Raw genomic sequence first — 12,602 nt, forward strand, 5'->3', positions numbered from 1 at the left:
AGTGACATTTCTAAAACTGGTTTTATTTCCTAACCTGGTAATCTGATTTTTAATTTTTATTGGAACTAAAGAGAAATGTACAAATGAGGTTAAATTATTATTATTACAAACTAATGATAATTTACTAGTCTTTTATTTTTTCACAATTTATATACAAAGGTCATGACTCACCTCAGTGTCTGTAGTTTGTAATGTTTATCATCCTTAAGTGCATAGAGCAGCTTCACTCCTGAGTCTCCTATTTTATTATCAGACAGATCCAGTTCTCTCAGGTGTGAGGGGTTTGATCTCAGAGCTGAAGTCAGAGCAGCACAGCCTTCATCTGAGACACCACAACCAGTCAACCTGTAGAGAGACACAATGACACACTCTTCACTCTCTCATCTTAAGCAGAAGAACAACAGCATTGACTTTCCTCTGGTTATAGACAGTTTCTCTCATTGTGGACTGAGTAACACACACTAGATCTTTAGAAATGTTTTTAGTAACTTTTCCCTTCACACATCTCAACAAAATCTCTTTTTTAATCAGCGTTCACATGAACAGATCTTTCTTGAGAAGATCAGACTGTCCGTCTGTGTCAGCACAGCCTTCATCTGAGACACCACAATCACACAACCTGTAGAGAGACACAACGGCACACTCGTCTTCAACAGATTTTTATCTTGGTTTACTTGCTATGATGATGACGATAAAATGAGAGGTGTTTGTACTGCTGTGGGAACATCTAACCACTGAAATTAGGACAAAATATTGTTTCAAAAGAAACCGATAAATCACATGAATTGTTTCAGCTAAGTATTCTTTTAAATCTATTAGGAGAACCATTATAACTGTCAGATTATTATTTGGTTGTGGTGATATTTAAAATAATTTTATTCAACTGATGATTTTAACAGAAGAAATAGTCAGAATGAACCACTGCCCAATCAGCTTCTCACATACGTACATCTGACCCAAAGACTCTGTGACAAATCATCAGTGTGCAGTGAAAATAAACAATCTTCCTCCTCAGGACATTGATGATTAACCTAAAACTTCTGCTTCAGTCTCACTATTAGAGAATGTGTCTTACTGAGGAGCAGGTCATGTGACTCTCAGAGAAATTATCTTACCTCAGTATCTCCAGTTTACAGTGAGGATTCTCCAGTACTGCAGACTCTTCACTCCTGAGTCTCCTAGTTTATTATAGGACAGATGCAGTTCTGTCAAGTGTGAGGGGTTTGATCTCAGAGTTGAAGTCAGAGCAGCACAGCCTTCATCTGAGACACCACACTTACACAACCTGTAGAGAGACACAATGACACACTCTTCATCAACAGATTTTAAATCTAGTTTAATAATTAATTTAAAGATGATGTGTTTCTACCAGATGTTTATCTTGGTTTACTTGCTATGAAGATGATGTGTCTTTCATGTTGGACTTTCTGATCTCTCTTGACCAATCACAAGATATAATTATCACTGACCAAAACATTATCACTGTTCAGTGGCTCCCTTAAAAAACTCTACAGGACTCCTGCAGGATTTTCATTTCTCTGCAGGATGTTTGCTGGAATCCTGGAATGATGAAATCCTGCAGGACACATTGACAAACTGTGCAGGATTTTCCTATAGGGTTTAGGATGGAGCAGTACAATAGAAACATGCAGGAATTTCCAGCACACTCGCTGCACAAGGGAAAACTCCTGCAGGATTTTACAATTCCTAAAGGACTGCTGCTCACCTCCTGCAGAAATAAAATAAAGTTCACAAGTACTTAATCTATCCTGCAGGACGACTTCTTATTTCATTTAAATAAAAAATATTCTTCAGGTTATGTAGTCGCAGTGGGGGCGTGGTTGAGCATCAGATGTGGACAGAGAGTGGGCAAGGAAACTGGCAGTTAACGCATGATGCTTTTCACCTGTGCCTTGTTACCGGTACTTATGTGTGTTTCTCTGTAATTTTGTATTACAGCAATAAAGATAGTTTTATACACCATGTCTCTGTGTAATTCCACTTCATGTATAACAAAAATTTTGTATAAAACCGTGAAGAAAAGAAATCTTCAAACTACAAAGATAAAATTAAAGATTCTAGATGTGAGTGTGATATTGCTAAGGTTTATGTAAATAAAAACACAAGATTTCCAAATATCCAACATAAAACCAGCATTACTGTGGTAATAATAAATCATAATATTAAGAACCTTTTTAATTAATACCTGTTCTTCACCTGTTCTTTAATCATTTGTTTATGCATTTTTTAATCTCTAATTTATCTATTTCCCAAAGTAGATGTTTGTCAAACTGTTTTCAGTTTCTCTCGTTCTAACACTGTAACAGTAGAACAGTTATATTCAGCTTTACTTACATTGCTTTTCTGGAGGCTGCAATCACAGGCATCATCTTCAGAAGAACAGTTTCTGGTATCGTATCTGTACTGGTATATTTATTCAGGTCAAATTCTTCCAGCTCCTGTGCTGATGTCAGTAACACAAACACCAGAGCAGACAACTGTGAAGAAGAGAATACACTTTGTTTTCCAGATTTCAGGTAGTGTTGGATTTCCTCCACTAGAGAATTATCACCCAGTTCATTCAGACAGTGGAACAGATTGATGGATTTCTCTGTAGGAAGATCTTCACTGATCTTCATCTTAATGTACTGAACTGTTTCCTCTATGCTCTGGGAGCTACTTCCTGTCTGTGTTACTAAGTCCTGTAAGAGTTTCTGATTGGACTTCAGTGAGAGACCCAAAAGAAATCGAAGGAAAAGATCCAGATGTCCAGTCTGACTGCGTAAAGTCTGATCTACAGCACTCTTGTGTACATCTGAGATTGTAATTTTTTCCATCCACCATTTAGAGACCTGATTATGATCAAGAACATCTCTCTTTTCCATCATGCATGTCAGGTGTACATACAGAGCTGCGAGGTGCTCCTGAATGCTCAGATGAACAAAGCAGTAAACTTTACTCTGGTGAAGCCCAAACTCCTCTCTGAAGATTTGCGTACACACACCTGAGTACACTGCTGCTTCTCTCACATCAATGCCACACTCTCTCAGGTCTTCCTCATAGAAGATCAGGTTCCTTTTCTTCAGCTGCTGAAAAGCCAGTTTTCCCAGTTTAAGAAGCATTTCTTCATCACTCTCCTGCTTCTTTGAGTACTTTTCTCCTATGATGTTTGTCTGAATTATGAGGAAGTGTGTGTACATTTGAGTCAGAGTCTTGGGGATCTCTCCACTCTCTGCTTCACCCAACATTCTCTCTAGAACAGTGGCTGAAATCCAGCAGAAGACTGGGATGTGGCACATGATGTAGAGGCTTCTTAATGACTTCAGGTGTGTGATGATGTTATTGGCCAGGCTGTGATCACTGATTCTCTTCCTGAAGTACTCCTCCTTCTGTGGGTCATTGAACCCTCGTACCTCTGTGACTCGATGGACACACTCAGAGGGGATTTGATCAGCTGCTGCTGGTCGAGAGGTGATCCAGATGAGAGCAGAGGGAAGCAGATTCCCTTTGATCAGGTTTATCAGCAGCACATGCACTGATGCTGATTCAGTTACATCACACACTCTCACTGTGTTCTGGAAATCTAGAGGAAAACGACACTCGTCCAATCCGTCAAAAATGAACAGAACCTTTTCCAAACTGGACATTTCTGTTTCTTTTGTTTCATTAAAACAGACATGAAGGAGCTCCATCAGACTCTGGTCCTTCATCAGATTCAGCTCTCTGAAAGGAAGTGGAAATATGAGGTGGATGTCCTGATTTGCTTTCCCTTCAGCCCAGTCCAGAATGAACGTCTGCACAGAGACTGTTTTTCCGATGCCTGCGACTCCCTTTGTCAGCACAGTTCTGATGGGTTCGTCTTGTTCAGATAAGGGTTTAAAGATGTCGTTGCATTTGATTGGTGTTTCCTCTGTTGTTGTTCTCCTGGATGCTGCCTCGATCTGTCTCACCTCATGTTCTTTATTGACTTCTCCACTATCTCCCTCTGTGATGTAGAGCTCTGTGTAGATCTCATTCAGGAGTGTTTGGTTTCCCAGGTTTATTATCACTCCATTCAAACACTCAAACTTCTTCATCAGGTTTAATTTGAACTTTTTCTGGAATTCATTCACAGCAGCAGATTCTGGGTCGTGTCTGTGAGATGGTGAAGTAGGAAGATGTGGTGAGACATGGGGCTCAACTATTATCTATAATCTAATCCCACTGCAGTTAATAACAGCAGAGAGGTTTATAATACCAGTGTGTCAGTGTCACAGTCATGTTGCTGGTTCTGATCTTACCCTGTATCTGTGATGATGTTCTTTTCTATTCTGTCTCCTGCTCTCTGTAGAACACTGAAAAAAAAATTTAGTTGTTAAAGAAGATAACTTCCATCACTTACACACTATAGTCTAAACCTTTACCTTAATTTTGCTACAATAATTCTTTTTGATTGCATTAACACTGTTTTAATTCTGGGTATTCTAGGTTATTTCCTGTAGGCTGTTAATGATGTAACAAATCAATTTGAATGAACAGGTAATGTTTTCTAAACAGAGATAAATACAGGCACAATATTCTATAAAACTTATTTTGGAAGTCGTTTTTCAGAACCACAGACTCCATAGCCAGGACAATGATGATGTTGATGTGCACAGTGTGTGTCTGTTATTGTTATTATACTGTTGACCTGCCTGTTATTCTCTGTCCTATATCACTGATTTTGAGATTCTCTGCTATTTTATGTGAAACTGGTTTGATTTTATTCACTATTATGTTATTCTCACCACTGTGTAGACTTACTTGCACTTAGACTTAGTGCATATATTAAGCGATGTGTATAAGAATGTGGGAAGAATCACGTCATGTATTAACTCAATGAAGGATGCAGCATTTTACTTTTCAATGCAGGACAATCCTGTTTATAATGTTTATAAGGTTTATATGGATGGTTATCAGCCCTAGACAGAGTGAATGGTTTACTCAAGTGACAGAAATTACTCAATGAATGAGGAGTTTTTGAGTTAATGTTACACAGTGGTATCCAACATGTTCAAGCAAGAATATAGAGAAGAAGAACTGCACCAGTGAGAAGAGCAACAGGAGGCAGAGAGCAACTGTAGATCTTTCACAATTACACTGAGCCAAATAACTGAAGTTAATAACAACACAAGTAGCTACCACAATGTTAGCTAGCAATGTTACATGATTATTTACATTTGTGTTATTTTATTTTTTTTATTGGAATTTCCCTTTAACTGTGACTTTAGCAGTGACAGTAACAGTGAGGAGATGTTACCTGTGTAGAAGTGAGGAGTCTCCATCTTTAAACATCAGAGGAAGATGCATAGACTTATCACTCTTCATGGAGATACAGCTGGGTTCTGGTGATTCTGATCTCTTTCCCTGGATTTTACTGCACAACATTATAGACAGTCCTTTAGTGATTTATTTACACTCTTTTCAGTCTTTAACTAACTTGTTAATTTAACGAGGACTTAATTTTACTTTATGTTAATTAATTTTACTTAATGTTACAATTAACAGAATCTAACATTTTCGTGCTAAGTGGTGACTGTTAGCTTTTCATTAACAGTAAAATTTAACCAAAGTTTTCCTTTCATATATACTCAATAAATCATTTAGATATGAATATTTAATGACTGGGATACAATGACATGGTCGGTTACCTGTTTTTTAAATGTTTATTGGGGATCTCCATCTTTGAATATTAGTAAAGTTTGTACAAAAAGTCCTGCAGAGTCTGATCTCTTCTGCTGGAATGGATCACACTCCTAACACAAAAACAAATGTAGAGTTAAACTTCACAACAATTTTCTCTTTTTGTATCATTTTTAATACTGGTGAGTGTAAAAATGTTATTGACAGGTTCATTAAAATCAGAAGCTCCCCATTCATATATCTGCACTGTCTGGTTATATTACAGTGGTATATATACATAAATGTTTATCACTGAACACACAGTGGAACTAAGGAACTGAATTATAAACCAAAAATAAACTTCTCTTGAGATAGAGATAATCCACAAGAGTAAGCCAAAAATTGGTTGAGTTTCCCATTTAAGGTACTGTAATAACTGAAGTGCATATTAAGCACAATGGACCAGTAGTATGGTTTTACTTTTTGCAACCCCAAATTGAATTAATTTTATTGTAAACTTTTATTTATTGTAAATAAATCTCACAAAAGTTTAAACTGCTCAGTTTGTGAGCATGCCTAATTTGTTGCTCTTTCTTTTAAGTAAATATGAGACATAAACCCTGAGGACTGTGGTTCATGTGCTTCTCTTTTATTGATTTTTAGTTTTGATGCATCTTCTTTTAGATAATTTTTGTAAAACAATAAAAGTTGAACGTTATCTTGATTAAATGTTATGGTTCTGAAATTGTTGATAAATCCCCTCCTAATGTAAAACTCCTGCTAATGTAGTGGATGTGTGTGACTTGGCTTAACTGCACCTCCTACACTCCAAGACCCTCCTGCATCGTGTTATCAATGAAGAACAGGAAGTAGAAGACCAGAAACCAGGGCAGGCAACTATATGGGGGACCCCATACTGAGAGGGTCCCCGAAGGCTGATCATTTAAATAATCAGAAATTTTCATCTTAAAATAATGTGCAGCAACATTTCAGCAATCAACTTAAAGGTTGAAATCCCAATAACATTTGAAGACTCATTTATGCTTCTGCACCACCCCTTCACACTCGAGGAAAAGAGGAAACAGGACAGTGGTAAGGGATGGAGATAATGACGAATGAATTAAGGATAATTAAAGACAAACAATGCATCAAGTTCAGTTTCATTTCACCTTATTATAAGATGAATTACTGGTAGTACTTAGCTAGGGTTAGCAGTTCTTAATGTGGGCTGAAACGCAATAGGTAGCATGAATGATGTGTACAACACCGGCACCGCTTGGTAAGTACTGGTACTGTGTCTCTTGCTGCCGCGTATCAATACTTTATGTTAGTTAATATGTTCGTTAATACCAGGGTCCTAACCTTCTCAGATTGGAGCGGTTTTTCACTACATAACAGAACATCAGAAGACAAAAGACAGCAGTGTTTTAATTCTGTATCTTCAGTGTACGGAGTGTTTTATTTTATCTTCAATTTTAAAAGTTTTTTGATGGAGAAGAATCTGGGCTAAACCATGGATGATTAACAGTCCAGCTAACACCCCCGGGTAAAACATTAGTTAATATCTTATCTAATATTAGTCAACATTAGTTACAGATTGACACTTTTGCAGAACACTTTACAAATCTTTATGATGTGTTTTGACTAATTTTAAATGTACATTGTATAATTAGATCTGTAGGATACTATGAAATATTTTGTTAAAATATTTATATATCACAGGGGACGGGACACAGTGTTGAGACCGTGATCAGTGATTGTAGGGTAGCCCCTTTCATTATTGGTTTTCCTATGTTCTTACGATTGTTTTCAATAAAGTCTTCAAAACACACATCTGCGGCGATTCCTCAACAGAAGTAAAATGTAACAACAATATCCCTGGGTAACTTGAAGACGTAATAACAATCAAATCTCTCAGAAGGGCCCCATGCATTTATTGTGCCTGGGCATCCAGTCAATGTAGGTTTGCCTCGTACGGAAACTCTCTGACATACAGGATTTATTCTTTCTCTTTCTGTATATAAAATGAGAGTGGAAAATACACAGCATAGAAAGAATTATCTGTCTCTGTACATCTCTCTCTCTCTCTCTCTCTCTCTCTCTCTCTCTCTCTCTCTCTCTCTCTCTCTCTCACACACACACACACACACACACACACACACACACACACACAAACCAGTAACCTCAGAACTTCTACCATGAACTCAGCATTATATAAAACACATCCTTTGGAATCAGATTATATAACATGTAATGTAATAGTCCATCCATCCATCCATCCATCTTCTATACCGCTTATCCTTTTCAGGGTCACGGGGAAATCTGGAGCCTATCCCAGGGTACACCCTGGACAGGGTTAATATAATAGTGTTTATACAAATACTATGTTTTAAATGTCAAATATGATATAATGTGCAGATATACTATACTATAAATCACATCCATGGGTTTATAAAATGGGATTTTACACAATAGAGGGGCGGCTGTGGCTCAGGTGGTAGGGCGGGTTTTCCACTAATCGTAGGGTTGGCGGTTCGATTCCCGGCCTGCATGACTCCACATGCCGAAGTGTACTTCAGCAAGACACTGCACCCCAAGTTGCTCCCGATGGCAAGTTAGCGCCTTGCATGGCAGCTCTGCTACCATTGGTGTGTGAGTGTGTGTGGGAATGGGTGAATGAGACACAGTGTAAAGCGCTTTGGATAAAAGTGCTATATAAGTGCACCATTTAGAGCCTGGCTCCTTTACTATTTCTGAGAGGTGTTTTCTCTGAATCGCGCAGTGTTTATCATTATAATTTTTTTTTTCTAAACTTCTTGAATTTCTGACAGCTTGAATTTGCACGTTTTTCCCCAAGCATTACAAATTCAGGTTCTGCTGACTCTGATTTCATTCCATACAACACCTCTTTACAGCCTATAAACACACCACAGCTGCATCTGAAATCATGTACTGTGACAGTGTCAGACTGCACAGCTGTTGAAACAGTACATACTAATCAGTATGTGTGTGTATTATGACTACAATCCCGGACATACTACTTACACCATGTTAGCACTGTAATGTGACCTTTGATGTCATCATAAACACAAAAATCAAACAGCCACAGGATTAAATCAACCAGACTAACGGCAAAACACATAAGAGGAAAGTTAACTGAATTAGTAATGTAATGTGGGCAGTGTTAACTGGCTGAGGTGAATTCGTTGCCATTAGCTTGGCCAGCTAAGACATGATGGAGGTCACACAAAAGTTTTCAAATGCTGTGACAACTGTTTATTAGTTTAAACCATCAACAATTTATTTGTGTACTGTTAAACACGTCCTGTTTAACCAAGCTTTAACCCTCAAAGACTGAAACCACGGCCCACGGATAAAAATAACTGTTGTTCAAAAATGTTGAATAACTTTTGAACTGCCGATCCAATCTGTATGCGTTAAAAGGTACCATAAAGTGTAAATATGCAGCTTTTCAGGGATAGTACACTTCTCTCAGCTGAACGTTCATCGTGGTTATGCTATCACATTCTATGTATCACATTCTAACCAACCTATGCAGTTGGTTCCTCTGAGCCAAACAGGAACAGCTGTTGCTGCTTAGTGGCATAGCGGCAGGGGGTCACAAGGTGGCACATAAAACCTCAGGACTGTCCCTACTGAATCCAGTTCTGGTTGTTATATTATGCAAATACTTCTCATATAGTTTGTGAAAATTATATGCACCAGTTGTTCATTTGCACCTAGTATATTTCTCAATTTGTATTTGTGAATATCATTTGCACTGTTTGTATTTTTGTTGCACAAGACAGTTTTCACTACTTGTTATACAGTTTGCATTTGTTCATGTTCTTTTATGGACACATCTACATATTTAGTAAATAAAATACCCTTTTTCATTGAAAAATTCATAGAATGATATTGTAATAAATGGCTATAAGTTGCTAAGGGAATGTTAGATGAAGACAAAATTTCATTTGGAAGTCTAAAACATCCAGGTATAACTTTATAAAGAAAAAATAAGGTTTTGTTTGAGTCCACAGTAAAAAAAAAACAAAACAAAAAAAAAAACACCAAACTGTTTCTGGCATTTTTATAAATATTATACTAGTAATAAATCATTCTCAGACCTTATTTTTTAAATTGGCACAATAAATGAGCAAGATTTTTGATTTTTGATTCCCTAAATTCCAGTCATTTCGGTACCGTGACGTACAACCCAATTCCAAAAAAGTTGGGATGCTGGGTAAAATGTAAATAAAAAGACAATGCAATGATTTGCAGATCTCTTGAACTCACATATTATTCACAATAGAACATAGAAAACATATCAAATGTTTAAACTGAGTAAATGTAACATTTTCACAAAATTGTAAGAGACACAGGTTTTTGAACTGAGAGCTGATAAAGAAATTATGGTCTGTCTCCTCTTTAGTCCTCTTCAGTTTAGAGCATGGTGTGTCCATGGTTTCCAAAAAGAATTGCAAGTTTAGTTTTGTCTTTGATCACAGAACAGTTTTCCACTTTGCCTCAGTCCATTTTAAATGAGCTTTGGCCCAGAGAAGACGGCTGTGTTTATGGATCATGTTCACATATGGCTTCTTCTTTGCATGATTGAGTTTTAACCAGCATTTGTGGATGGCATGGTGAACTGTGTTCACAGACAATGAGTTCTGGAGGTGATTCTGAGCCCATGAAATGATTTCCATTACAGGATCATGCCTGTTTTTAATGCAGTGCCTCCTGAGGGCCCGAAGATTACAAGCATGCAATATTGATTTTCACCCTTGTCCCTTGCGCACAGAGATTTCTCCAGATTCTCTGAATCTTTTGATGATATTATGTACTGGAGATGATGAGATATTCATAGTCTTCACAATTTTACATTGAGGGACATTATTCTGAAATTGTTCCACAAATTGAAGACACAGATTTTCACAGATTGGTGAACCTCTGCCCATCTTTACTCCTGAAAGACTCTGCCTCTCTAAGATACTCTTTTTATACCCAATCATATTACTGCCCTGTTCCCAATTAACCTCCAGCTGTTTCTTTTTACTAACACTTACTTTCCCAGCCTTTGTTGCCCCCGTTACAACTTTTTTTGAGATGTGTTGCGGCCATCAAATTAAAAATTACCTTATTTGTTCTTAAAATGGTACATTTACTCAGTTTAAATATTTGATATGTTTTCTAGGTTCTGTTGTGAATAACATGTGGGTTTATGAGATTTGCAGATCATTGCATTGTGTTTTTATTGACATTTTACACCACGTCCCAACTTTTTTTGGAATTGGTGTTGTAAAATGGTAATTTCTGGAGGTGTGGTGAAGACGCCCCAATACAAAAAAATTACAGATCACCGAACATACACAAAATACGGGTTTTTTTATGTTTAACTATTCAAATGTTTAACTAATTTTTCGATGTTTAAAAGAAAAAAAAGAAGACAAAGAAGATAAATTAACTGTCAAACTGTTAAATCAAACTTAAACTTTGCTGTTTGTGTGTAAATAAAGTTGAGAATGATAATTATGATAATTATGAGTTTTTAGTGTTTGTTTATTGTCTTTTCTCCTACTATGTAGTTCAACATTTCACACACAACCCATAACTTCCGCTTCTGGTTCCAACTGAGAGAAATGTGATGGAATATATTTAAAAACACATGATTTTTGTTCCACACTGATAAAGTTATATTCCCCAAAGTTGAAAGTCCTGAACCTCTCGCACTGCAGATTTCCTACAGCTGATTTTACTCCAGTTTTATTTACAATATATCCTCATTCTTCTTATATAAAGTCATTTATAATAAAGAAATCACTCACCTTTAGTCAACAGTCCTTGTTGTGTGAGATTAATATCACCGTTTCTACCTTTTTCCAACCACTCCACAGTCCTTGTTGTGTGAGAAACACTTTCGCTTTAGGAAGGAGGATTCATTACAGGTGATGAGTCGTTCAGGAATGAGTCGACTCTTTGAGCCAGATCTTTAGGTGAACTTTTCCTGTTTTGCGCAATGATGTTTAATGTCCCCGACAAGTAACATGTTAGTATCATGATTTCCTCGTATCCAGGTTTTGGCATTAAAAATTAGGTCATCCCTTGATTTGATATGCAGCAGTGTTTTCTATGAGTTGAGGATGAACTTTAAACCTCAGTATCGCAGTCGTGTGGTGTGTCTCCCTGGGCCCAGCTCGGTTTGTTTGCTGTCTTGCTGACTGCTAAATAAACCTGCTTCCTCTGAATCCAGTTTCATGAGTTCTGCTATGTTATTTCTCTAAAAATACAAGTCAGACAGCTTAATTAAGTTCATAGGTTAAATTTGTGAACTGGCAGGGCCAGTGCAGGTTGAAGAAGTCAAAAAATCCTGCACATGCAAGAAAACTCAGTAACACTACATCAATACAGTTGATAGTATTACAGTGAAACTGCCTCTGTCTAATACATAGTGTCATCTTAGTGACAATTGTCTTAATGACTTCACATTTTGTAAATGTTTCAATAAGTATTTTTCAAGTAACAGATTTTTGTATTTTTTGTTCCAGTGGCACACAGAGTTATTGTGGAAATTGTTTATGAGCACCATCATTGGATGTTGATGGTGACAGCAAGAGTGTCACGGAATGGAGGCTGTGACCGAAGCAAGTGCAGGTTTGGCAGATTTAATATCAACATAGTCCAAGGGTAAGGCAGAAATCCATAGTCAATAAACAGGCAGAGGTCAGGTGTTCAGGCAAAACTAGGCAGGGCAGAGAATCGAAGTCAAAGGGGTAAATAAAGGTCAAAACTCAGAATGGTAAAACACGATAACAAGGCTTGGACAACGACAGAGACTAGACAGCTGTACGTTTACTTCGCAAAGTTCAAACGTTCACAAGGTCTCTTTATAAGCTGTATTGTGATTGTGTGTGAGATTGGGTGCAGGTGTGTGTGTTTAGAACTCCGGAGAAGGTGAGAGTGTA

General features: G+C 37.3%; 4 protein-coding genes across 13 annotated transcripts in view; 1 reads left to right on the top strand and 3 right to left on the bottom strand.

Moving 5' to 3' along the window:
* LOC124627493 (actin nucleation-promoting factor WASL) overlaps positions 1-11,728 on the bottom strand; it is a 57,463-nt gene extending 45,735 nt beyond the window's left edge. Inside the window, exon 1 of one of the 2 annotated variants that reach the window (XM_053688278.1) lies at positions 11,466-11,722. The gene's annotated coding sequence lies outside the window, so the exon portion shown is untranslated. Of the gene's footprint in view, positions 1-11,465 lie in introns of both variants that reach the window. The other variant, XM_053688280.1, reaches the window with a different exon arrangement.
* LOC108280067 (NACHT, LRR and PYD domains-containing protein 12) overlaps positions 1-12,602 on the bottom strand; it is a 353,895-nt gene that overhangs the window by 201,985 nt on the left and 139,308 nt on the right. The gene's annotated exons all lie outside the window — the stretch shown is intronic.
* LOC128635404 (uncharacterized) overlaps positions 1-12,602 on the top strand; it is a 166,789-nt gene that overhangs the window by 118,558 nt on the left and 35,629 nt on the right. The gene's annotated exons all lie outside the window — the stretch shown is intronic.
* LOC128635403 (NLR family CARD domain-containing protein 3-like) lies at positions 2,047-4,127 on the bottom strand. The gene has a single exon (XM_053688272.1). The coding sequence runs from the start codon at positions 4,074-4,076 to the stop codon at positions 2,352-2,354; it is 1,725 nt and encodes a 574-aa protein (XP_053544247.1). The 5' UTR covers positions 4,077-4,127; the 3' UTR covers positions 2,047-2,351.

Source organism: Ictalurus punctatus, chromosome 19, assembly GCF_001660625.3.
Source record: "Ictalurus punctatus breed USDA103 chromosome 19, Coco_2.0, whole genome shotgun sequence".
Lineage (NCBI taxonomy): Eukaryota > Metazoa > Chordata > Actinopteri > Siluriformes > Ictaluridae > Ictalurus > Ictalurus punctatus.